At 47.9% G+C, this 25,159-nt stretch overlaps 2 protein-coding genes across 4 annotated transcripts in view; both read left to right on the forward strand.

The window, feature by feature from the left end:
* LOC139175949 (asialoglycoprotein receptor 1-like) overlaps positions 1–25,159 on the forward strand; it is a 579,489-nt gene that overhangs the window by 368,349 nt on the left and 185,981 nt on the right. The gene's annotated exons all lie outside the window — the stretch shown is intronic.
* The window catches only part of EPHB4 (EPH receptor B4), a 47,186-nt gene that overhangs the window by 8,150 nt on the left and 13,877 nt on the right, over positions 1–25,159 (forward strand). For 2 of the 3 annotated variants that reach the window (XM_070729129.1, XM_070729130.1), the window contains exons 2-6: positions 6,025–6,095; positions 10,292–10,973; positions 15,186–15,341; positions 18,242–18,571; positions 19,375–19,499. In XM_070729129.1, coding sequence (XP_070585230.1) covers positions 6,025–6,095; positions 10,292–10,973; positions 15,186–15,341; positions 18,242–18,571; positions 19,375–19,499 — 1,364 coding nt within the window. Of the gene's footprint in view, positions 1–5,531; positions 5,552–6,024; positions 6,096–10,291; positions 10,974–15,185; positions 15,342–18,241; positions 18,572–19,374; positions 19,500–25,159 lie in introns of those variants that run through there. The other variant, XM_070729131.1, reaches the window with a different exon arrangement.

The following is a 25,159-nucleotide window of genomic DNA, read 5'->3' on the forward strand; positions in this document are numbered from 1 at the left end:
CCTTGTGCGAGATTTCACTTGCTGAGCATATGCAGAAGCTGAATCTCGGAAGTCCAAAATAAAATCGCAAAAACGGCGCTCTGCTGGGTGCTGCCGCCCGGCTATCACCTTCTGAAACAGCCGGGTGCTTCTCGGCATTCTCCCGAACACCGAACCGGAAGTTCGGCAAAAGTTCGGGTTTGGGTTCGGGAGAACGCCAAGAAGCACCGCTGCCCGTCTGTCACCTTCCAAAACAGCCGGGGGGCTTCTCGGCGTTCTCTTGAACGTCGAACCTGGAAGTTCAGCAAAAGTTCGGGTTTGGCATTCGGTTTCAGGAGAACGCCGAGAAGCGCTGCCACCCGGCTGTCACCTTCCCAGAAGAGCCGTGGAGCTGTCGGCCGGTCGGGAGGCTCAAACGGAGGTGGGGAAACCTAATAGGGAGTTCCAGAGCTGGAGCTTTGACATCACGAAGACGTCCTTCCTGGAGTCCACGTTTCAGCCAGCCAGGAAGGACAGCCTTCCTGAACCCGAACGCCGAACCCAAACTTTTGCCGAACTTCCGGGTTCGGCATTCGGGAGAACTCCGAGAAGCCCCCCAGCTGTTTCGGAAGGTGACAGACAGGCGGCGGTGCTTCTCGGCATGCTCTCAAACCTGAACCCGAACTTTTGACGAACTTCTGGGTTCGGCGTTCTCAGTGGTGGGTTCGTAAGGCGAAAAAAGTTCGTAAGAAGAGGGGGGGAAATTCCGAACCCCGGGTTCGTATCTCGAAAAGTTCGTAAGACGAGGGGTTCGTATCACGAGGTACCACTGTAATGGAACTGGAAAAGGTGTAAAAAAGGGCAACAAGAACGATCCAGGAAATGGAGCCCCTCCCTTATGAAACCAGGTTGCCTTGGTCTCTTCAGCCTTGAAAGACGGCGTTGAAGGGGAGACTTGATCGAAGGGTATAAAATCCTGCATGAGATAGAAAAGGTGGATAGAGAAAAATTCTTTTCTCTATCACACAATACTAGGACGAGGGGCCCCTCCCTAAAGCTCACAGGTGAGAAAGTGAGGGCAAATTATGGGAAATATTTCTTCACCTGGAGGGTCATTGGTTTATGGAATTCACTTCCAGAAGAGGTCATGACAGCTGTCCGCCTTGATAGCTTCAGGGCAGGATTAGACAGATTCATGGATGCCAAGTGGTGGTTATTGAAACAGATGTCCATGTGCTGCCTCTATGTTGGTTGAGGCAGGCAGGGTTCCCCTGGGGTCCCATTTGTTGGGGGTCAAGGGGAAGGGAGGGTCTTGCCTTCTCTTTCTGCTCAAGATCCCCATGGACAATTAGTGGGCCACTGTGGGACACAGAATGCTGGACTCGATGGGCTTTGGACCGATACAGCATGGCTCTTCTTATGCTCTAGCAGCCTTCTAGTATCTCAGGGGTTGCCACAAAGAAGAGGGAGTCAAACTATTCTCCAAAGCACCTGAGGGTAGAACAAGAAGCAATGGGTGGAAACTAAACAAGGAGATAAGCAACTTAGAACTAAGGAGAAATTTCCTGACAGTCAGAACAGTTGATCAGTGGAACAGCTTGCCTCCAGAAGTTGTGAATGCTCCAACAATGGAAGTTTTTAATTAGATGTTGGATAATCATCTGTCTGAAGTAGAGGAGGGTTTCCTACCCAAGCAGAGGGTTGGACTAGATGATCTCCAAGGTCCCTTCCAACTGTTGTTGTTGTTCAGAGGGTTGGACTAGATGACCTCCAAGGTCCCTTCCAACTCTGTTGTTGTTGTTGTTATATTAGAAATATGACAATAATAAAACAACAATACTATAAAATACATAAAACCTTTAAAAAAAAACCATGCAAAAGCCTGTCCTTAGCTTTCTGAAAGACTAGCAGGGTGGAGATGGTACAGATCTCTGGGAGCAGTTGACTCCACAGGTTCAGAGCCACCACAGAGAAGGCCCTGTCAACTGACATTGTTTGGTGGATGGGACTCGAAGAAGGACGATCCTGTGGGCTCTTACTGGCCTTTGAGGCAGAAGACGGTCCTGTAAATTAGTCTGGCCCTGAGCCATGTAGGAGTTTTAAAGGTGATAGCCAACACCTTGAATTGTGTCCAGAGACTAACTGGTAACCAATGCAGCTTGCATAAAGTTGGAGTGCTAAGGGTGGACCTTGGCATACCCATAATAGTGTGCACCGCTGCACTTTGCTCCGGCTGAAGTCTCTGAATGTTCTTCAAGGGTAGAACTTACTTAGCCTCTGTAAGGAGCCACCAGGGAAAGGTCCTCATCCATCACTTTGGGTTGAGGAATCCCAAATTGCAGGTAAACTGTAGAGTGGATCCCAGATGGATCCGGGGGGGGGGGGAGTTCTCGAAGATGCTCGGAGTCTGTCGATCATCCTGGAGATGGCCAATGTGATGATGGCATCTCAGTTACCTTCAGGAAGGTGGACTTTCCACGAAGGGATTTTCTCTGGGCTGGGTGGTTTCCTTGAAGACCTTTCACGACCCAACTAGGGAACATCATCAGTGCTGGAAGGGAGGCATTGTCTAGCACTGGTGACATTCCCTAGTTGGTTCATGAACGGTCTGCGAGGAAACCACTGAGCTCAGAGATCATCAAGACCCCATAGTTGTTGTCCTCCTCCTTTCTCTAAACCCTTCCTTCTAATACCTCTTCTTCTCCTCTTCCTCCTCCTCTTCTCCTTCCCCTCTTCCTCCTCTTCTCTTCCTCCTCTTCTCCTTCTCTTCCTCCTCCTCTCCTCCTCCTCTTCTTCTCCTCTTCCTCCTCCTCTTCTTCTTCTCCCCTCTACATCGCTGTCTCTTTCTCCTCCTCTTTTCCTTCTCTTCTTCCTTCTCCTCCTCTCTTCCTCTCTGTCTCCTCCTCCTCTGTTTCTCCTCTTCCTCGTCCTCCTCCTTAATTTTTTTATTCATCCTTTGCTTTTTTTATCCCCAATTTCATTATAACTAAACGCCCCATAAAAATCGCCACTTCGTTGGTATGATTTTCTTTAAATTCTCCTCATACTTCACATCTCAATCGCAATTATCGTATGGACGTGATCCCAAGTCATTCAAGTTCTTCAAATCTCCGCCTCATGGATTTTTTTTCCAAATACACTGAAGCCGTATTGACGTGCCAGGCACCGTGCCCGAGATTTAATTAAGCGGCATTGCCGAAACACTTGCAGGGCGCGGCTGCCTTCCTCATTTCGCAGGCTGGGACGGCAGCCGGCGGGGAGGGGGGGAGGAAATCTTTGGGGAGGGGCCCAGAGGTTCTTAACCTCCCTCAGGATGGAAAAAGGGTGGGTGGGTTGAGGGCCCACTTCTCCTAAGAAGCCCCCAGTTGGCAAACGGTCATTTCTGGACGGGATGAATTTGGCCAAGAATGAGCATGGGGGGTGAATAAATGGGGAGGGGGGCATTGAGAATGGTGGAGAAACGGGGAGGGGGCCATTGAGTGGGCTGAGGGGGATAGAAAAATTAGAAGAGAGAGGCCTCATTACCAATTTGGTGCCTTCCTGCTTGAATGTCCCCCCCAGGTGTGGGAGGGGTCTCTCTGTTAGCCCCCACCCCCCACTTTTGGAACGCTCCTTTTGGCTTCCTGCCTGCCTGTGTTGACCTGGGGGTCTGTGTGTGAATCCTCCCCAGCTTTGTCATTACCAGAATTCCCTGCGGCAGGTCCACCCCTCAGAGTATTCATTTGAGTGGGGTGGGTGGGACGCAGGGGAGTCTACTGTTTTAATTGCCAGGGAATTACGGTGGTTAGAGAAGGTAATTTTGAGGGGGGTCCTTAAGGAAGGGAGGGAGAGACCATGCGGGTGGGGAGTCTGAGAGGAGTGTGAATAGGAAAAATGGCTGCTTTTCTGATGGGTGGACTACAACTTCCAGAATTCCCCAGCCGCCTCTGCTGGCTGGGAAATTCAGCTCTGCTGGCTTTGGAATTCTGGAAGTTGTAGTCCATCAGTCAGACAGTGGCCATTTTGCCCATTTTGTGTTTCTGAGAGTTGTAGTCCACCAGCCGGAAAGTGGTCATCTTGTCAGAAAGGGGCCATTTTGTCTACAATTCTGGGAGTTGTAGTTCATCATTCGGAAAGCCGCCATTTTGCCTATTTTGTCCTTCTGGGAGTTGTACTCTACCAGTCAGAAAGTGGCCATTTCGATGGGAAGTGGCCATTTTGCCCTTCTGGCAGATGTAGTCTACCAGTTAGACAGCGGCCATTTTGTCAGAAAGCGGCCATTTTGCCTACAATTCTGGAGTTGCAATCCACCAATTGGAAAGCAGCATTTGCCTACAATTCTGGGAGTTGTAACCCACCAGTCAGAAAGATTTTGCCCTTCTGGCAGTTGTAGTCCACTAGTCAGTCATTTTGTCAGAAAGCGGCCATTTTGCCTACAATTCTGGGAGTTGTAGTCCACCGGTCAGGAAGCAGCCCTTTTGTGCCCATCCCTGCCATACAGTTGTGCCCATCATATTCAATTTTGCCAACCCCCTATGGCTGCCTTGTAGCCCTTCCCCTCTCGACACCCCCCCTAGTTTCTGAGGTCCTCCAGCCCACCTCCACAGCTCAGGGGGAAAGGGGAGAGGGCTTGAAGCCAGTTGGACAGTCAGAAGGGGGGGCTATGCCAGGAAATATGCCCCCCTTTTCTGGAGAGCGATGGGGCTCCAGAAATGCAGGGAAATGGGGGGCACGTTTGCCGAAAGCCAGGGGAGGGGCTGTTCCTCAGTGGTCTTGCCCGTCGGCAAGGGGGGTCTTTCTCCTTCCCACCCCCTCCAGGAGCCAAAGCAGCTGTGGGGAGGGGGGAGCAGGAGGAAGGGTGGGGGGGCTCGGCTGGCAAGGGGAGGGGGCCTCTGGTTTCCTGCCATCGGGCGTTGGCTGCAGCTGTTTGGGGAAGTGACGCTGGTCCGGCTTTTTTGATAAATATTCCCCCACCTCTGACCCCATCGCCCAAGCCAACTATGTCCCCAGGATCCTGGGATGGGGTGGGGGGAAGACAGCCAAGGCTGTGTGGTGGGGGTAGGGGGGGGTCTGTGGGGTGTGTGTCACATGCATGCAATGTGCCCAGAATTGGCAGACTTTGTGGTTTCATTCTGCATAATCGCCTTGACTCAGGGAATTTCTCCTGCAAGGGCGGGGCGGGGGGGAGAATGCAGAGATCTAGAAAGTGAGCCAAGCTTGGGAGGAGGATCAGGAGAAGGGTTGTGTGTGCGAAAGGCAAGCCACCTTCCCTCCCAGGGTTGATCCGGCCGGGCAATAGGAACGTGGTCAAATTGGCATCGAGGAAAACTATTCGGCCGTTTGTTCAAGGAATCCTTGGCTTAACGACCGCACAATCAGCCCTCCCCCCCCCCCCAAATTTCCACTGCTGAATCAAGGCGGGTCGTTAAGTGAAGCTTTGCCATTGCTGAGATCTTTTTAAGCGAATCTGTTGATTTTGCTCGTCAAACAGTCGCGTGGCTCATAAGTAACTGTCATCAGTACATACCAGTCGCAAAGATTCTGGATTTTGATCACGTAATACCACAGCGGTTGTAAGTCTGCCAAGCAAGACCCTTTCTTCCCCAGTGCCGTCGTAAGTTGGAATGGTCACTAAATGAATGGCTGTAAGTTGAGGACTGTCTGATTCAATGGGTGGGTGGTTTGCAGATTCACGTGGTCACCCTATCGATTCAACGTGGTTTTTGCTAATCATTTTTAAAAAGTTTTTAAAAAGTTTTTGACTACGTTTTGCTAAATCTGCCTTTACGAAGCTGGGTTTCATCCTCTGGGATTGGCACACAAGGTAGAGACAGGCACTGATGGACACTCAAAATGGGCACTGATGGGCATTCAGTTTGAACACCGATGGGTATTCAAGACAGGCCACCGATGGACATTTTGGGAACCAATAGGCATTTGGGATGGGCACCGATGGGCATTCAAAATAGCATCAATGGTTATTTAGGATTAGCACCAATGGGCAATCAGGTTGGGCACCGAGGGGCACTCAAAATAGGCACCGAGGGGCATTCGGGACGCTTCACCTCTCTCCCCTCCTCCTTTCAGAAAACCTCATGAACACCAAATTCGAAACCGCCGACCTCAGATGGACCACTTACCCTGCGGACGATGGCCAGGTGAGCGGGCAACAGGTCTTTAGGGGCTGTGGGCCGGGAATGATGGGATTTGCACTCTGTGCCACCCATGGGTGTGGGGGGGGGAATGGGGGGAGAGACAGTTGAGAAAGAAAAAACTGAGGCAAGACTCGACAGCCGAAAGATTTGCACAATAAACGCAGGTGCGCCCATGTGACACCCACCTCTGTGGTTTTCGCCAAGTTGCCAAAGTTGGCAAATGCCAGTTTTAGAAAAACCACATTTTTCAGAACAACCGTGAGCCGTTTGGCCCCAGGGGGGGGGGGTGCTGTGCAACAGATCGCCACCCGATTAAACGCAATTTATTTAATTCAAATGGGGGGGGGGGGTTATAATGAAAGATCATTAAGATTTAATGATTTTTCCAAAAAATGAATTATAAATTAAAAATGCAAAAAGAAGGTAAAAGTTAATATTGTTAAATTGTTAAGTTGCTGAATATTAATTGGAAATATGATTGAGAATATATGAATTTTTAATACTAAATGGAGAATGTTAGATTGATTTGAAATAAAGAATTTAATGTGAGAACTAGTGAATAGATACTAATCTAAAGTAAAGAAGTTAATTTTATTATAAATGTATTAGGATTAGAATATTAGAAATTAAGATTTAAAAGTATGGATTGGCAACAGTGGTTTCTCTTCTTGATTAATTTGGTTTTAATAGTGAATTTGTTTTTTATTTTATTATTTTAAATAACTAGGAGAAGGTTATATTGGAACATAGAAACATAGAAGGTGGACGGCAGTCCATCTAGTCTGCCCTTATACTATTTCCGATATTTTATCTTAGGATGGATATATGTTTATCCCAGGTGTTGTTTACATTCAGTCCCTGTGGATTGACCAACCACATCTGCTGGAAGTTTGTTCCAAGCATCTACTGTACGACTATTTTCTCACTTGGCTTCTGATCTTTCCCCCAACTAATCTCAGTTTGTGCCCCCTTGTTCTTGTGTTCACTTTCCTATTAAAAACACTTCCCTCCTGAACCTTATTTAACCCTTTCACATATTGCAATGTTTCGATCATGTCCCCCCTTCCATTCATTCATTCATTATTTATTTGTTTGTTTGTTTGTTTGATTGATTTGTATGCCGCCCCTCTCCGTAGACTTCGGGCGGCTCACAACAACAATAAAACAATTCAAGACAAATCTAATAATTTAAAAACATTTTAAAAAAGTTATTAAAGCAGACATACACACAAACATACCATACATGAATTGTATAGGCCCGGGGGGGATGTCTCAATTCCCCCATGCCTGATGGCAGAGGTGGGTTTTAAGGAGTTTGCAAAAGGCAAGGAGGATGGGGGCAGTTCTAATCTCAGGGGGGAGCTGGTTCCAGAGGGTCGGGGCCGCCACAGAGAAGGCTCTTCCCCTGGGACCTGCCAAACTACATTGTTTAGTCAACGGGACCCGGAGAAGGCCAGCTCTGTGGGACCTAATCGGTCGCTGGGATTCGTGTGGCAGAAGGCGGTCCCAGAGATATTCTGGTCCGATGCCATGAAGGGCTTTATAGGTCATAACCAACACTTTGAATTGTGACCGGAAATTGATCGGCAACCAATGCAGACTGTGGAGTGTTGGTGTAACATGGGCATTTTTGGGAAAGCCCATGATTGCTCTCGCAGCTGCATTCTGCACGATCTGAAGTTTCCGAACACTTTTCAAAGGTCGCCCCATGTAGAGAGCGTTACAGTAGTCGAACCTTGAGGTGATGAGGGCGTGAGTGACTGTGAGCAGTGAGTCCCGGTCCAAATAGGTCTGCAACTGGTGCACCAGGCGAACCTGGGCAAACGTCCCCCTCGCCACAGCTGAAAGATGTTTCTCTAATGTGAGCTGTGGATCGAGGAGGATGCCCAAGTTGCAGACCCTCTCCGAGGGGGTCAATAATTCCGCCCCCAGGGTAATGGACGGACAGATGGAATTGTCCTTGGGAGGCAAAACCCACAGCCACTCCGTCTTATCCGGGTTGAGTTTGACTCTGTTGACACCCATCCAGACCCCAACAGCCTCCAGGCACCGGCACATCACTTCCACTGCTTCGCTGACTGGACATGGGGTGGAGATGTACAACTGGGTATCATCTGTGTACTGATGATAACTCACCCCATGCCCTTGGATGATCTCACCCAGCGGTTTCACGTAGATATTGAATAGCAGGGGGGAGTGGACCGACCCCTGAGGCACCCCACAAGGGAGAAATCTTGAACTCGACCTCTGACCCCCCACTAACACCGACTGCGACCAACTGGAGAGGTAGGAGGAGAACCACTGAAGAACAGTGCCTCCCACTCCCAGCCCCTCCAGCCGGCGCAGAAGGATACCCTGGTCGATGGTATCGAAAGCCGCTGAAAGGTCAAGAAGCACCAGGACAGAGGATAAACCCCTGTCCCGGGCCCGCCAGAGATCATCCATCAGAGTGACCAAAGCAGTTTCCATGCTGTAGCCGGGCCTGAATCCTGACTGTTGAGGGCCTAGACAATTGGCCACCACCTTCTCAACAACCTTCCCCATAAAGGGAAGGTTGGAGACTGGCCGATAGTTGTTAAGAATGGCTGGGTCCAGGGAAGGCTTCTTGAGGAGGGGGTGCTTTCCTGATCAGTTTTATGCTTAAGACCTTCCACCATTTTTGCAACCCATCTTTGGACCCATTCCATTTGATCCATCTCTTTTTGTAGATTGTGAGGTCTCCAGAACATGAGGTTCTTCTTTTTAGAGAAAAATGTATAAGAGGGAATAGGCAGGACGGTCTATTTAGAATTGTAAGATGACAATGATATTGAGTTAACAATGTTAAAAGGAAAATAATGGTGAAATCAATTAGTAGAAACTTGGATCTCCAGATACAAAACTAGAAGTCGAAGTTTGGGAGTGTGATGTATACCGAAATTATATGGTTTGGAATTTGAAATTTAGTTTTTGGATTATATATGACTGACTGTTTTTTGTGTTGTAACATGTGTAGAAGGTGTTTTGTAATGGATTTAAAAATTAAAAAAAAATGATACCTAAAGGAAAGATCATTACGGGAGGGGGAGAAATCCGCCAGGCATTGCTGAATATCCCTGGCGGATATTCACCGTCTGCATGTAAGAAATTTAAACTAAAGTCAGAATAAATGTCAGCTCCGATCCGGCCGGATGGTTTTGAAAGCGGAAGACCAAAGCCGTCTGGTCCTTCAGGAAGAAGAAAGAAAGGATGGATTCTCAGCCTGGCAGAGAAGGAGGAAACTTTCCTAAGGAGTTCAAAATGAAAAAATAATACATGAAAAATAAACGTAAAAGAGGTTTGTTATTATTCTGTCTGCGGGGGTGGGGTGCTTTAGCATACATTTTGTATGTCTTTTTCTGGGGGTTTTTAAAGGAAAAAACATCATAAAGATTATGTATTGTGGGTGCTGCCCCAAAAGACCTCAGCATTTGGAAACAATAAACATTGACAGAATCTCAATCTGTGACACGAAACCCAGCGTATAAATCTCACTTGCTGTGTATTACTGTTCTTTTGTGAATAATAATAGATAATCGATAATATATAGATAATAGATAATACAGTGGTACCTCAAGATACGAACCCCTCGTCTTACGAACAACTCGTGATACGAACCCGGGGTGCAGAAAAATTTTGCCTCTTCTTACGAACTTTTTTCGAGTTACGAACCGGCGTTCGGAGACTGCTGGGAAGCCGCACGGCTGTTTTAAAAGGTGACAGCCGGGCGGCGGGGCTTCCCAGAAGCCTCCCGAACGCCGGTTCGTAACTCGAACAAAGTTCGTAAGAGGCAAAATTTTGCTGAACCCCGGGTTCGGTTTGGGAGGTTGCTGGGAAGCCCCCCAGGCCGGCTGCGACCTTTTAAAACACCCGCGCCGCTTCCCAGCTGTCTCCCGAAGCCAAACGCGGAAGTTCGGCTTTAGCGTTCGGCTTCAGGAGACAGCTGGGAAGCAGCGCTGCTGTTTTAAAAGGTCGCAGCCGGCCTGGGGGGCTTGCCAGCATCCCCCCGAACCCTGAACCCGGGTTCGGGGTGGTGCTGGGAAGCCCCCCAGGCCAGCTGTCACCTTTTAAAACAGCCGCTGGGGGTAACAGTGCCACGTAAATGGCACTGCTAATACAAGGGGGCCCTTCCGAAATGTGGAAGCTGCCATTAACTCTTCTTGGTGCTTTTGCCCTTGCAGTGGGAAGAGATAAGTGGGATGGACGAGGAGCAGAACAGCGTGCGGACCTTCGAGGTGTGCCAAGTCCACCAGCCCAACCAGAACAACTGGCTACGCACCACCTTCGTCCCCCGCTCAGGCGCCACCTACGTCTACGCCGAGCTGCGCTTCACCGTGGTGGAGTGTTTCTCTATCCCACGGGTCACCCGGGCCTGCAAAGAGACGTTCAACGTCTTCTTCTACGAAGCCGATGTCGACTTGGCCACGGCCACTTTCCCGCCTTGGATGGAGAACCCTTACGTCAAAGTGGACACGGTGGCGGCCGAGCACCTCACCCGTAAGCGGCCCGGCATGGAGGCGTCCGGGAAGGTGAACGTCAAGACGTTGCGCGTGGGACCTCTTTCCAAGACGGGCTTCTACCTGGCCTTCCAGGACCAGGGCGCCTGCATGGCTTTGCTCTCCGTCCGGCTCTTCTACAAGAAGTGTCCAGCTGTCACTGTCAACTTCACCCTGTTCCAGGAGACGGTGCCCAGGGAGCTGGTCATGCCAGTCACCGGGCAGTGCGTGCCCAATGCTATCAAGACCAGCAGCCGCCCGCTCAGCATGTACTGCCGGGAGGATGGCCAGTGGGCGGACCAGGCCATCACTGACTGCACATGCTCGGCCGGCTACGAGCCCTCGGAGGAGAGCACCAAATGCAGAGGTGAGGAATTGAGCATGGGGGGGGTGGGGGGGGGCAGAAAGGCTGGGGTGCGTTTGTCTTGGCCCAGGAGATCGGAGGCCTCCGAATCCCTTCACAGGGAGTCCTTGGCTTACGACCACAAACTGAGCCCTGAATTTCTCTTACCGAAGTGACCTTTGCCGCATCTGACCCCCTGTCTGGCCAAGGTTGCAAAGTGAATCTTTGCAGTTGCTTAAGGTCGTTAAGTGAATCCCCCCCCCCCGGTTGAATTTGCTTTGTCAGGAGGCTGCAGAAGTCACAAATGTGAGTCATTTGCTTCAATTTTGTGTCTCTGTCACAAAAGGGTCACAAGAGTGTTCGCAACGACTGGGTCACCACAGTCATGGGGTGGGCTAGTTGACCTATGGGGTCCCCTTCCAGCTCTGTCACTGCCCGTCTGCAAAACAGTCCTGAGTCCCTTCTTTTTTCATTGCTGTCCTAACTTCAAGCAGTCACCAAACGAATCGCCGTAAATCGAGGACTACCCATAGTCTGGATTCGAACGGGCCTTTGGTTTTCTCCCTGAAAGCGGCCGGACAGCAGAATGAAGTGGAGGTCCGTTCTCTGCTTCTCTTTCTTGCCGTTGGCTGCGGTGGACAGGTGGACTGCCTCTGAGACTGCAGGCTCCACACCACACCAGCGATGGCTCCAAAGATCAAGAGGGAGAGGGGGGGGAAATGTTTCTGCCCACCACAGACATGGTGGGATTCTGGGCCTTGACCTGTTGGACTCTTCCCAGGGTGGCTGGCGTTGGGGGGTGGGTGCCCTCCCTTAGAGAAGCTGTGCTCAACCTGGGGGTCGCGACCCCTTTCACAGGGGCCACCTAAGACCATGGGAAACACATATTTCCGACGGCCGTAGGAACCGAGTCACCGTTCCTCTATTGGTCTCCACATCCAAAAAAAGGATCTTGACAAACTTGACCGATGGGCACTATCTAACAAAATGATATTCAAGGGTGAAAAAAGTCAGCTTCTACATTTAGGCCACCAGATTGCACAATTTGCACACGGCTGCTGCGGCACCACCATCATTTTTCATATTTTGTCTTTGTGTGCATGCGCAGAATCTCACAAGGGGACGCGATAATTTTGCCTCTACCGCACACATGGAAGCAAAAATCGCCAAAATCTCTGTCTCCTCGCCAGATTTCAGTGTGTTTTTCCCTCCTGAGCATGCTTAGGAAAAAGAAAATGCCGGGATGTGCGTGCAAAGCCCAAGAGAACCGAAGCTGCATGCGCAGCGCATTGGTAGCAGTGTTAATAGCGATTCACCTCTGCCCCCCTCCACCTTTTCGGACCCGTAAGTTCAGTTCCTGCAAGCAATCTTATTTTTCCCATGAGGAGTTGTGTGGCTTATAAATTTAATTAATTTAATTTAATTCCCGGCTCATCTGTTGTTGGCCCGTGGTTGGGGGGCAGCGCATTCTTCCTCCCTCCCACCCCAGAGAAATAGGCAGTGGGGCACCTGTGGATCAATCCAGATGACCAAACCAGACTCTCGGAAGTGAATGGTGGCGTGGAACAACACGAGGGGGGGGGCTGCTTTCCCAAGTCCCCATTTGTAGACATCGGTGGGCTTGAGGGCAGCCCACCCACCCTCCCCAGTTCTGCAGCTGTTCTCGGCATCTGTCCTCCTCAGTAGGGCCAGGCAGGGGTCTCGGATTCCCACCCATAGGCGGATGGAATGAGCTGGAAGCCCCAGGAATGCCAACTATCCAGAGGTCAAGGGTAACCTGGCAGCCAGTGGAGTGGTGGGTTGGGGGCCAAGAGGGGGGAGGAGAGCCCAGAGCAGGTTGCTGCCGGCAAAAACCCTTGGAGACCCCAACTGGAGGGGAGAGGAGGGGGCATTTGAATTGCCAGTCTTCTGGTTGTTCTCCAGGGGCTGGTGTGGCCCCCCTCTCCCAGCCACCCCCCTGAAGAGCCAAGTCTTGGTGAAGGTGGGGGAGTTGCCATTCTTAGGACATTCATAAAGAGAGGAGGGGTCCAACTCAAGCCATTCTCAAGCAGCCTGGCTCTGGAAGTCGAGGGTGAGGGTCTTAATGTGCTGGCAGCCTCCTTTTGGGAGGGGCTTAGCTGGAGCAAGGGGCAGGGTTCAAAGGGCAATCTTACAGGGCTGCAACTGGGAACTTTCTCAGGGTATATACAGGGTTCTCCTATTCTTCTACCCATCTATCTATCTGTCTATCTCCATCCATCCATCCATATATCTATATCATCTATCTCTCTATCTCCCCACCAGCTCCAGGTTGACTCAGCTTTCCATCCTTCTGAGGTGGGTCAAATGGGGAACCAGATTGTTGGGGCCAAATATGCCCATTCTGTAAACCGCTTAGAGAGGGCTGTGAAAGCACCATGAAGTGGTCTATAAGGCTAAATGCTGTTGCTATCCCTTCCTTCCTTCCCTCCCTCCCTCCCTCCCTCTCTCCTTCCTTCATTCCTTCCTTCCTTTCTCTTCCTCCCTTCCTCACTCCCTTTTCCTTCCTTCCTTCTTTCCCTCCCTCCTTCCTTCCTTTCTTCCTTTCTCTTCCTTCTTTCCTCCCTCCCTTTTCCTTCCTTCTTTCCTTCCCTCCCTCCTTCCTTCCTTCTTTCCCTCCCTCCTTCCTTCCCTCCCTCCCTCCCTCTCTCCTTCCTTCCTTCCTTTATCTTCCTTCCTCCCTCCCTTTTCCTTCCTTCCTTCTTTCCTTCCTTCCCTCCCTCCCTCCCTCCCTCCTTCCTTCCTTCTTTCCCTCCCTCCTTCCTTCCTTTCTTCCTTTCTCTTCCTCCCTCCCTCCTTCCTTCCATCCTTTCTTCCTTTCTCTGACTTCCTTCCTTCCTCCCTCCCTTTTCCTTCCTTCCTTCTTTCCTTCCCTCCCTCCCTCCCTCTCTCCTTCCTTCCTTCCTTCCTTCCTTTCTCTTCCTTCCTCCCTTTTCCTTCCTTCCTTCCCTCCATCCCTCCTTCCTTCCTTCCTTCTTTCCCTCCCTCCTTCCTTCCTTTCTTCCTTTCTCTTCCTTCCTTCCTCCCTTCCTTTTCCTTCCTCCCTTCCTTCTTTCCTTCCCTCCATCCCTCCTTCCTTCTTTCCCTCCCTCCTTCCTTCCTTCCTTCCTTCCCTCCCTCCCTCTCTCCTTCCTTCCTTCCTTTCTCTTCCTTCCTTCCTCCCTCCCTTTTCCTTCCTTCCTTCTTTCCTTCCCTCCCTCCATACCTCCTTCCTTCCTTCTTTCCCTCCCTCCTTCCTTCCTTTCTTCCTTTCTCTTCCTTCCTCCCTCCCTCCCTTCCTTTTCCTTCCTTCCTTCTTTCCTTCCCTCCCTCCCTCCTTCCTTCCTTCCATCCTTTCTTCCTTTCTCTTCCTTCCTTCCTCCCTCCCTTTTCCTTCCTTCCTTCCTTCTTTCCTTCCCTCCATCCCTCCTTCCTTCCTTCTTTCCCTCCCTCCTTCCTTTCTTCCTTTCTCTTCCTTCCTTCCTCCCTCCCTCCCTCCCTTCCTTTTCCTTCCTTCCTTCTTTCCCTCCCTCCCTCCCTCCCTCCTTCCTTCCTTCCTTCCATCCTTTCTTCCTTTCTTCCTTTCTCTTCCTTCCTTCCTCCCTCCCTCCCTCCCTTCCTTTTCCTTCCTTCCTTCTTTCCCTCCCTCCCTCCCTCCCTCCTTCCTTCCTTCCTTCCATCCTTTCTTCCTTTCTCTTCCTTCCTCCCTCCCTCCCTTCCTTTTCCTTCCTTTCTTCCCTCCCTCCTTCCTTCCTTCCCTCCTTCCTTCCTTTCTCTTCCTCCCTCCCTCCCTTCCTTTTCCTTCTTTGCTTACCTCCCTCCCTCCCTCCCTCCTTCCTTCTGTCCTTCCATCCTTTCTTCCTTTCTCTTCCTTCCTCCCTCCCTCCCTTCCTTTTCCTTCCTTTCTTCCCTCCCTCCTTCCTTCCTTCCCTCCTTCCTTCCTTTCTCTTCCTCCCTCCCTCCCTTCCTTTTCCTTCTTTGCTTACCTCCCTCCCTCCCTCCCTCCCTCCTTCCTTCCGTCCTTCCTTCCGTCCTTCCTTCCTCAAATGAGGACCCAGACTGTTGGGGGCAAGAGGCTGATTTTGTAAACCGCTGGGAGAGGGCTGGAAAAGCACCATGGTCTAAAAGTCTAAATGCTGTTGCTATTGCTCACTGTTCGTAAGTCGAGGCTCAACCTGTAAATAAAATGACCCTTAACTATAATTCAGTCCTTTCTCCTTTCGCCCTTTGCTTCCACAGCCTGTCCGGCGGGGATGTTCAAGGCCGTCCAGGGGGACGGGGGCTGCCAGCTCTGCCCGGCCTTCAGCATGTCCCCCTACCCAGGTGCCGGCGAGTGTTCCTGCCGCATCGGCTTCTACCGGACCACCAAGGAGCCCGTCACCAAGCAGTGCTCCAGTGAGTGGCCGCAGGGCAGCAAGAGCTGGTGGGAGGGGGCTATTTTGGGGGTGGGGGAGAACCAAGGGTTGGGTGGAGGGGTCTTTTGGGGTGGGAGTAGGATAATAAGGATCGGTGGAGGAGTTTTTCTGGGTGGAGTGGGTTTTTTAAAAAAAAAATATTTTTCTCTGCAATTCCTCTTTTTAAAAAATTATTATTATTAGGTATAAACACTTAAAAAAACACTGAAGTAAAAAACAAAAATATGATCAAAACAAATAAACAAGCACACACGTTTGCAAATATACATTCAACCTCTCTATCGCTTCTGCGGTAATTTGCCTTAATGTTTAGTTTTCCTATCTATGTCATTCATCTAAACCAGTGTTTCCCAACCTTGGCAACATGAAGATATTTGGACTTCAACTCCCAGATCTAAATGACCATATTTTTCAGAGTATAAGATGCACCATTTTCCTCCCTTATATATGGAGCTTTTTTTCCAGCCCTAATTAGCTGCTAACAACCTTCCCAGCTCTTCCCTCGCAGGCTCTTTCATGGTTTCTCTCTGCAAAGAATGTTTTCCCAGCCCTAAGTCTTTGCAGGGGTTTTTCATTGCTCTGACTTGCTCCAAATGTTTCTTTCCAGCCCTAACCAGGTGCTAACAATGTTCTCAGTTTACCAGCTTGCAAGCTCTTTCATTGTTACTCTCTCTGAAGAAGGTTTTTTTAAAGCCCTAACCAGGGGATAAAACAATGTGCTGAAACTGACCAGACTAAGGACACTGGCCAGATGAATAAATGGTAGCAGATTCTTTCCCCCGTTTTGCTCCGGCACGTCTTATACTCTGAAAAATACGCTATATTCCAAATTTTCAAACTAGTGGTGTTTCTCCTAAAATTATTATCATTTTATATCATTTCTATATAAATAACTTTAATCTAGGGAAATGTTACCAATCTGTGCTGCTGCTTAACCTAGTTTTGTCTCCTGGCTCTAACCCCAATTAATTTCATTTTTTTAATTATTCCAACTTAACTACCATGTCTTAACTTTCAAAATAGTTATTATCTCTCGTGCCCTTTTAATTTAAAGCCTTATTGCTTCCTCCCTTTCCTGGAGCTCTTTACCTATTGTTCACCCCCCCCCCCCGATTTCTAATTGCCCAATAAGAAAATCAACCTTTTTGATTATCGGTTTGTATTGAGATCTTATAGTCTTATTAATCATTATGTGTAACATCTTATATTACTACAATAACATTGAATTGAATTAAATACTGTAATTATTATTTCTTTATGCAAGACCTCTGCTATACAGGATATAATATGGAAGGATTTTGGGGGGGAGGGGCTAGGAGAGGGAAAGTGGGTATTTTGGGGGTGGGAGAGAAGGCTGGGAGGATGGATATGGGGGAGTGGGAGAGCAAGGGTAGGGGAGTGGGTTTTTTGGGGGGGAAAGGGGGCTGGGGAAATAGTGAAGGCCGCCCTGTTGCCATCGCTCCCAGAATGTTCCCGGTGACTGGCGCGTGGACGCACACGTGTCGGCGCAACAGTTGCCTTCTGTGCATGCGGCAAAAGCCAAAACTTGTGTGAGGACACAACGCAAGTAAGATTTCAGTGATTTTTGCTGATATTTTTGCTCCCGCACATGCGCAGAAGTTGAATCTCGTGTCAACATATATGCATGCCCGCCGGTCAGCCAGAGCTGTGAGCGCAGCTCCATTTTTGCTACCGGGATGCCATATTGCCCCACACCAGCTATAGCCTGCCACTGGAGTAGGGTCTTTTGGGGGCTTAAGACAGTGAGGAATGGGTGGAGAAGATACTTGGGGGTGGGGGGGTGATGGAGTGGTGGTTGGGTGGGTGGAGGTATTTTTGGTGGGAGAACAAGGGCTGGGTGGGTTCTTTTGGGGTGGGTGGTGTTGTGAGTGATCCTTGTCCACCTCTGGTCATGTCAGATTCTGAAGAGGATGAGCCAGGCCCCTCTGGATACCCTGGACCAGGGGGGTTGCCAGATGAAGCAGAGAGCGACAGTGAGGGGGAAAGTGGCCTGAGGAACCACTAGAGGGCGATGAAGTGACACTGGGGGAGTGGTCCCAGTCAGAGAATGAGGAAGACATGAAAGTGGAAAGTCAGTGGATAGACCCTCGCTATAGGAGATTGCTCAGAAAGTGAGAGGAGTTGCATAGTAAAAGGTATTAGTGTATAGACTTAGCCTCTTTGGGGTGTGATGTCACTTGCACGCAGTATAAAGGCAAAGGATCTTGGGTAATTGGGTGTGGAGATTCAATGTTGTTCAATGGAAGAGATGTGAGACTGGGGGCTGTGAGTGAACAAGGCTTTAAAACCATGATTTCTGCCTCAATAAAACTCATTCTCCGCTGGAGGTCTGTTGGCTGGGACTTCGGTGAGCAAAATTCATATGCTTAAATGATAAATGAATCCTGATTATGCTGAATATGGAGCCTTTCTGGGACATTTGTTTCGTAAACCACTCAAGACTCACTTATACCGCCAGGCATGGGGCAGTTGAGATATTCCTTCCCCCTAGGCCATTACAAGTTATGCATGGTATGTCTGTGTGTATGTTTGGTTTTTAATAAGGGTTTTTAGTTGTTTTTATTATTGGATTGTTATATGCTGTTTTTATCATTGTTGTTAGCCGCCCCAAGTCTACGGAGAGGGGCGGCATACAAATCCAATAAATAAATAAATTTAGCTCTAAGGAGACAATGCTCCCTTGTTCCTGGCTGTTTAAAATCTGCTTTTCGTTATGTGCACTTATATCAATGAAGAGTTTGATTTACTCATAAAATAAAGGATTTTTGAGTCAGGGGTTTTGATCTGAGGGTCGTGCACAGAACAAGTGGGAGGCAAGGGTTTCCCAGGCTGACCCTGCTCTCTCTCCCCCCCCCCCAGCCACACCATCAGCCCCACGCAGCATCGTGGCAAAAATCAATGGTTCGGTGGCCATGCTGGAGTGGAGCGAACCCTTGGAAAATGGGGGCCGGGATGACGTCGCGTACCACCTCAGTTGTCACGCGTGCCCCGAACGGCAGAGTTGCCAGGAGTGCGCCCGCCTTGCCTATGCCCCCCGATCTCGGGGGCTGGTGGACCGCACGGTCACCGTGGAGGGTCTACAGCCCTACATCACCTACTCCTTCCAGATCCAGGCTGTCAACGGCGTCTCCGATCTCAGCCAGAACCCGCCCCATTCGGAGTCCATCAACATTACCATCAACAAGGACGGTAGGTCGGCACCAGGAACGGCATCACTCGGTTTGGCTTGTCCCAGGTAGGGCCTGAGCAGAGGTCATATGTCCCCTTTGCAGATATGTTGTAACTTCGAACAGTCACTAAGCAAGCCATTGTAACTTGAAGCCTATCTATAGGGTTAGTATGGAAAGGAGGATCTGTTAGGTGAAGTTATGCTATCAGGGCTGCAGTTCCCAGGGCCAACATCAGATGGCAGCAAGGACCTGGTGTCTCTGTCTCTCTCCTCTGGCCCCATCTAGTGGTCACATTGATTTTTGCAGTCCAGATAAGGCAGTCCTAACCATAGTTCCCTCTAAGCTGAGCAGTGAGCAATCGCTCACTTAAAAATCATCATCAACTCAGAGTTTTCCAAACCTGCCCAGAAGCCAAGAGGGAAAGAGTGAGAGGGAAGGAGAGAGAGAGGAAGAGAGGGAGAGAGAGAAACAGATAGAAAAAAGAGAGGAAGGAAAAGAGAAAGAAAAAGAATGGGAGTAAGGAAGAGAGAAAGAAAATCAAAATCTAGTTTGAAACTAGCTCAACTATTTAAGTGGCATTTTGATATTGATAGAGTTGCCCTATTATGAGCTCACTGTTATAGACACACAGCACAGTATTTTATTTTGAAATTCTCTGAGGCAAAACAGGGTGGGTTTTTTATTTGTTTGTTTGTTTGTTTGTTTATTTATTTATTATTTCTGTGCCGCTCAGACACTATACTTTTCCGCCCACCCACCCCCAAAAAATTAGAGGGAACCCTGGTCCTAACCTCCACCTCACCGCTCTTTTTCTCTTGCCAGTCCCCCAGCCCGTCACCGAGATCCAGCAAACTTCCGTCAGTCCCAGCGGGGTCTCCTTGGCCTGGCCCTTCATCCAACCCCCAGCCGGGAACATCTTGGATTATGAGGTCAAATATTACGAGAAGGTAAATGCGTTCTTTTTCTTCTCCTTGCAAGTTTTTATTTTACTTCCAAATTCAAAAATAGAGACTAAATAATAATTTAATAATAATAATAATAATAATAGTAGTAGTAATAGTAATAATAATAGTAATAATAATACAGTGATCCCTCGAGTTTCGCGATCTCGATCTTCGCGAAATGCTATATCGTGATTTTTTTAAAAATATTAATTTTTTTTAAAAAAACCACTTCCGGGTTTGGCTTCGGGAGTCAGCTGGGAAGCGGCGCGGCTGTTTTAAAAGGTCGCAGCCGGCCTAGGGGGCTTCCCAGCACCCCCCCGAACCCCCAACCCGGGTCTTCCCGGCCGCCCACGCAAAGGGGAAACCCCGGCTCCTCGCTGATGCCCGCTGCTCGCCCGCCCGCCAGCAAGAGGGGGAAGACCCAGGGAAGGTTCCTTCGGCCGCCCAGCAGCTGATCTGCTCGGTAGCGCAGCAGCAGCGAGGAGCCGAATCAGGGTTTCCCCTTTGCGTGGGCGGCAGGGAACGCAAACTCCACCATCTACGCATGCGCGGCCATAGAAAAAAGGGCGCGCATGCGCAGATGGGGTTTTTACTTCCGCAACCCTACATCGCGAAAAATCGATTATCGCGAGGGGTCTTGGAACGGAACCCTCGCTATAATAGAGGGATCACTGTAATAATAATGATAATAATAATAAATAAACAATAACAACAATAATAATATAGTCCTAGACACTTGGGAAATGTTCGACTTGTGATATTGATATGAAATCCAGCATATAAATCTCGTTTGCTGTGTATTACTGTTTTTGTGTGAATATAATAACAACAACAAAAACAATAACAACAGTAATACAATCCTGGATGCCAACATCTCCTTAAAAACCTCCAGTTTTGGGGCATTCATAACTTTTGGAAGCAACTTCTGTTCCACTGAACAACCCTTCTGACTGTCAGGAAATTTCTCCTTAGTTCTAAGTTGCTTCTCTCCTTGTTTAGTTTCCACCCATTGCTTCTTGTTCTACCCTCAGGTGCTTTGGAGAATCCTCCTTCTTTGTGGCAACCCCTGAGATGCTGGAAGGCTGCTATCCTGTCTCCCCTGGTCCTTCTTTTCATTAAACGAGCCATGCCCAGTTCATGTGACGCTTCTTCATACGTTTTCACCATCCTTTTTGCATCGTGGCAACCAAAACTGACTGCTGGATTCCAAGTGTGGCCTTACCAAGGCCTTATAAAGAGGTATTGACACTTCACGTGATCTTGATTCTCTCCCTCTGTTGATGCAGCCGAGAACTGTGTTGGCTTTTTTGGCAGCTGCTGCACACGGCTGGCTCCTGTTTAAATGGTTGTCCACCAGGACTCCAAGATCCCGTTCATAATAATAATAATGGCACGTGTACAAAATGAAAAACAAGTGATGGATATGTCATTCATACTGACATTAAACATAAAAAACACCTTGGTTGAATGCTGAAAAATATATCAAATATATTATCACACTTGGAATCCTGCATCCAGTTTTGGTCACCATGATATAAAAAAAGGATGTTGAGACTCTAGAAAGAGGGCAGCGAAGAGCAACAAAGAGGACTAGGGGCCTGGAGGCTAAAACATATGAAGAACAGTTGCAGGAACTGGGTTATGTCTAGTTTAATGAAAACAAGGACCAGGGGAGACAGGATAGCAGCCTTCCAGCATCTCAGGGGCTGCCCAAAGAAAAAGGAGTCAAGCTATTCTCCAAAGCCCCTGAACGTAGAACAAGAAGCAACGGGTGGAAACTAAACAAGGAGAGAAGCAACTTAGAACTAAGGAGGAATTTCCTGACAGTCAGGACAATTAATCAGTGGAACAGAAGTTGCCTCCAGAAGTTGTGAATGCTCCAACATTGGAAGTTTTTAAGAAGACGTTGGATAACCATCTGTCTGAAGTAGTGTAGGGTTTCCTGCCTAAGCAGGGGGTTGGACTAGAAGACCTCCAAGGTCCCTTCCGACTCTGTTATTCTATTCTATTCTATTCCAATATCTCAGGGATTGCCCCAAAGAAGAAGTCAAGCTGTTCTCCAAAGCACCTGAAGGCAGAACAAGAAGCAATGGGTGGAAACTAAACAAGGAGAAAAGCAACTTAGAACTAAGGAGAAATTTCCTGATAGTGAGAACAATTAACCAGCGGAACAGCTTGCCACCAGAAGCTATGAGTGCTTTCACCCTGGAGGTTTTTAAGAAGAGACCAGTAGACAGCCCCTTGTCTGAAATGGAATGGGATCTCCTACTTGGGGTCTTATTAGAATAACAGAGTTGGAAGGGACCTTTGAGGTCTTCTAGTCCAACCCCGTGTTTAGGCAGGAAACCTTACACTATTTCAGACAAATGATTGTCCAATCGAGCAGGGGGCTGGACTAGATGACCTTCAAAGGTCCCTTTCAGCATCCCTATGTCTACCTTGATGCCTCCATGACCTTCAAATCTTGGTGGAATCGCTCACCCTGCTCATCACTGACTGCACCGAGATTTTCCAGGAAGTTAGCAAGAGGGCTATGTCAAAAATGCAATTTGATGCTCATGTTGCCCAGTTAACTTTATGTCACATGTTTTTTTGCTGAATTTGAAAATTAAGGGAGATCTATTTCAGCCTTATTTTGGCCTCATCAGCTAGCCATACCCACCGGGACTTGAACCTGCAACCGTTGCCTTGTAAGGCAGAGAATTATCCTCTAGGCTACAGTATCCAATCCCTTCAGCTCTGCACCAGGGAAGGGTTACATACTTTGTGTCGAATCACCCTGGTGTATTGAAGGACCATCACGGCTCCTTATTTGCCTCTCGGCCCAACTCATATATATAGATGGTGTAGAGAAAAAAACTTGACATGGTATAAGAAAACTAACTACAGTTTTGAAACCAGCCTTATTAACTATAAACAAGCTCAAAAAAATCAAACTCAACAGAATTTGCTTTACAAATTGTTCCCCAGTGTTATGTCTCTTGCACACACACACACACACACCCTCGACAACACCAGGCTTTGTGGAGCATTCTCTGCCTTTTAAGTTGAGCGGTAAATCCCCCAACCCCTATATCTGTGGAGTGGGGCCCCTCCGGCAGTCCAGCATTCATGCTTCTTGGAATTTGAATCCAACCGTTTGTGGCTGCACAATAAAGCCCTGAGCTTTATTATTAGAAACACAGAAGACTGACGGCAGAAAAAGCCCCCCTGGTCCATCTAGTCTGCCCTTATACTATTTTCTGTATTTTATCTTAGGATGGATGGATGTTCATCCCAGGCATGTTTACATTCAGTAACTTTGGATTGACCAACTACGTCTGCTGGAAGTTTGTTCCAAGGATCTACTACTCTTTCAGTCAAATAATATTTTCTCATGTTGCTTTTGATCTTTCCCCCAACTAACTTCAGATTGTGCCCCCTTGTTCTTGTGTTCTCTTTCCTATTAAACACACTTCCCTCCTGGACCTTATTTAACCCTTTAACATATTTATATATTCTTTAAATATGTTAGAAACATAAACATAGAAACATAGAAGTCTGACAGCAGAAAAAGACCTCATGGTCCATCTAGTCTGCCCTTATACTATTTCCTGTATTTTGTCTTAGGATGGATAGATGTTCATCCCAGGCATGTTTACATTCAGTTACTGTGTATTTATCTACCACGTCTGCTGGAAGTTTGTTCCAAGCATCTACTACTCTTTCAGTAAAATAATATTTTCTCATGTTGCTTCTGATCTTTCCCCCAACTAACTTCAGATTGTGTCCCCTTGTTCTTGGGTTCACTTTCCTTTTAAAAACACTTCCCTCCTGGACCTTATTTAACCCTTTATTATTCTTTGGTCAGCCACAGATGACTTTAAGGCGGATCTGCCTGATTGATGACTGATCCGGTGTAATCCATTCCAGAAATTTATTTGGGGGCTGAAAAAAGAGGAATTAAAACCTTTCTTTGAAAGAACCAATCCCTCTGGGCGACATTTTAGGAGAGCGTCAGTTTAAATTAGATTTTTTTTAAAAGATTATTTCTCTTAATGCTTTATTTATTCCTTTTTATATATTTTTAAAACATCATGATCATTTCATGCAGATCAATACCCGACTATCAATTCCATAGTCTACTTTGTGGTTTATATGTGCACTGTTCCATTTTTTTCATACATTCTTTCACCTTCTATCACTTTGTTTTAAATTTATTTTCAATCCAATTATTTATTCATTTTACTAATTTGATTTCTGTGCCACCCTTCTCCTAAGACTCGGGGCGGCTTACAACATGTAGAAATATAGATAAAATTACCAATTAGAATCCCTATTAATTAAAAGTTAACAACAGATTTTTACATCCTCCTCCTCATCATCATAATTTATTAGATTTGTATGCCGCCCCTCTCCTTGGACTCGGAGCGGCATTCATCACCCATCATCCAATACACCATTCATTCCAAATTTCACAGTACTGTATTCTGAGTTGTTTAATCCCTGGACCTCCATTGTCAGCCTATCCATAAACTTTGTCAATGACTATAGTTTTTATTTTATTTTTATTTATTTATTCATTTGTCCAATACACAAATACACATGAAGAAAAATAGACATGTAGTAATATATATAAGGGTAAAGTGAACTTAGAGGAGAGGATATATGAAAGAAAGAGAATATATATGATAAGTGAGAGAAAGGAAAGACAATTGGACAGGGGACGAAAGGCACACCAGTGCACTTATGTACGCCCCTTACTGGCCTCTTAGGAACCTGGAGAGGTCAATCGTGGAGAGTCTAAGGGAGAAGTGTTGGGGGTTAGGGGTTGACACTACTGAGTCTGGTAATGAGTTCCACGCTTCGACAACTCGATTGTTGAAATCATATTTTTTATAGTCAAGTTTGGAGTGATTCGTATTAAGTTTGAATCTGTTGCGTGCTCTTGTGTTGTTGCGGTTGAAGCTGAAGTAGTTGTTGACTGGTAGGACGTTGCAGCATATGATCTTGTGGGCAATACTCAGATCGTGTTTTAGGCGCCGTAGTTCTAGGCTTTCTAGGCCCAGGATTGTTAGTCTATTTTCGTAGGGTATTCTGTTTCGAGTGGAGGAGTGAAGGGCTCTTCTGGTGAAATATCTCTGGACATTTTCAAGGGTGTTGATGTCCGAGATGTGGTATGGGCTCCAGACAGATGAGGTCTTTTGGTGGTACTGCGTTATTTTTCCAGTATAGTGTGTAACATATCCTTGCAGCCAGTGATGGGCTGCCAAAATTTTTACTGCCGCGCTGTGGACTTGGCTTATTTTGTGGGTGTGGCTTAAAGGTCATGTGACTGGGTAGGAGTGGCTTACCGACCAAGATAAGTTTTCAAATAGGTGCTTGGACTCTTTTTCAGTGAATTAAGTCCCATTATTTGAATAGCCACAAAAAGGACAAATCCTCAGCCGGGCGACTGGGGGAATCCCTGGTCCTTGTGATTCCACTCCAGTGGCCAGTCACCAAGTTAAAGATTGTCACTTTGTTAAGCGAATCATTGTTAATAAGTCACACGGTTGTTTAGTGAGTCTATGGTCGCACAAGCGTGACCTCGGGGGACACTGCGACCCGTCGCAAATAGGAGCCAGTTGGCAAGCGTATAAATTTTGATCATGTGGACCTCCCCCCCTCCAGGGCACTGCAAG

This window comes from Erythrolamprus reginae, chromosome Z (assembly GCF_031021105.1).
Source record: "Erythrolamprus reginae isolate rEryReg1 chromosome Z, rEryReg1.hap1, whole genome shotgun sequence".
In the NCBI taxonomy this organism is placed as follows: domain Eukaryota; kingdom Metazoa; phylum Chordata; class Lepidosauria; order Squamata; family Dipsadidae; genus Erythrolamprus; species Erythrolamprus reginae.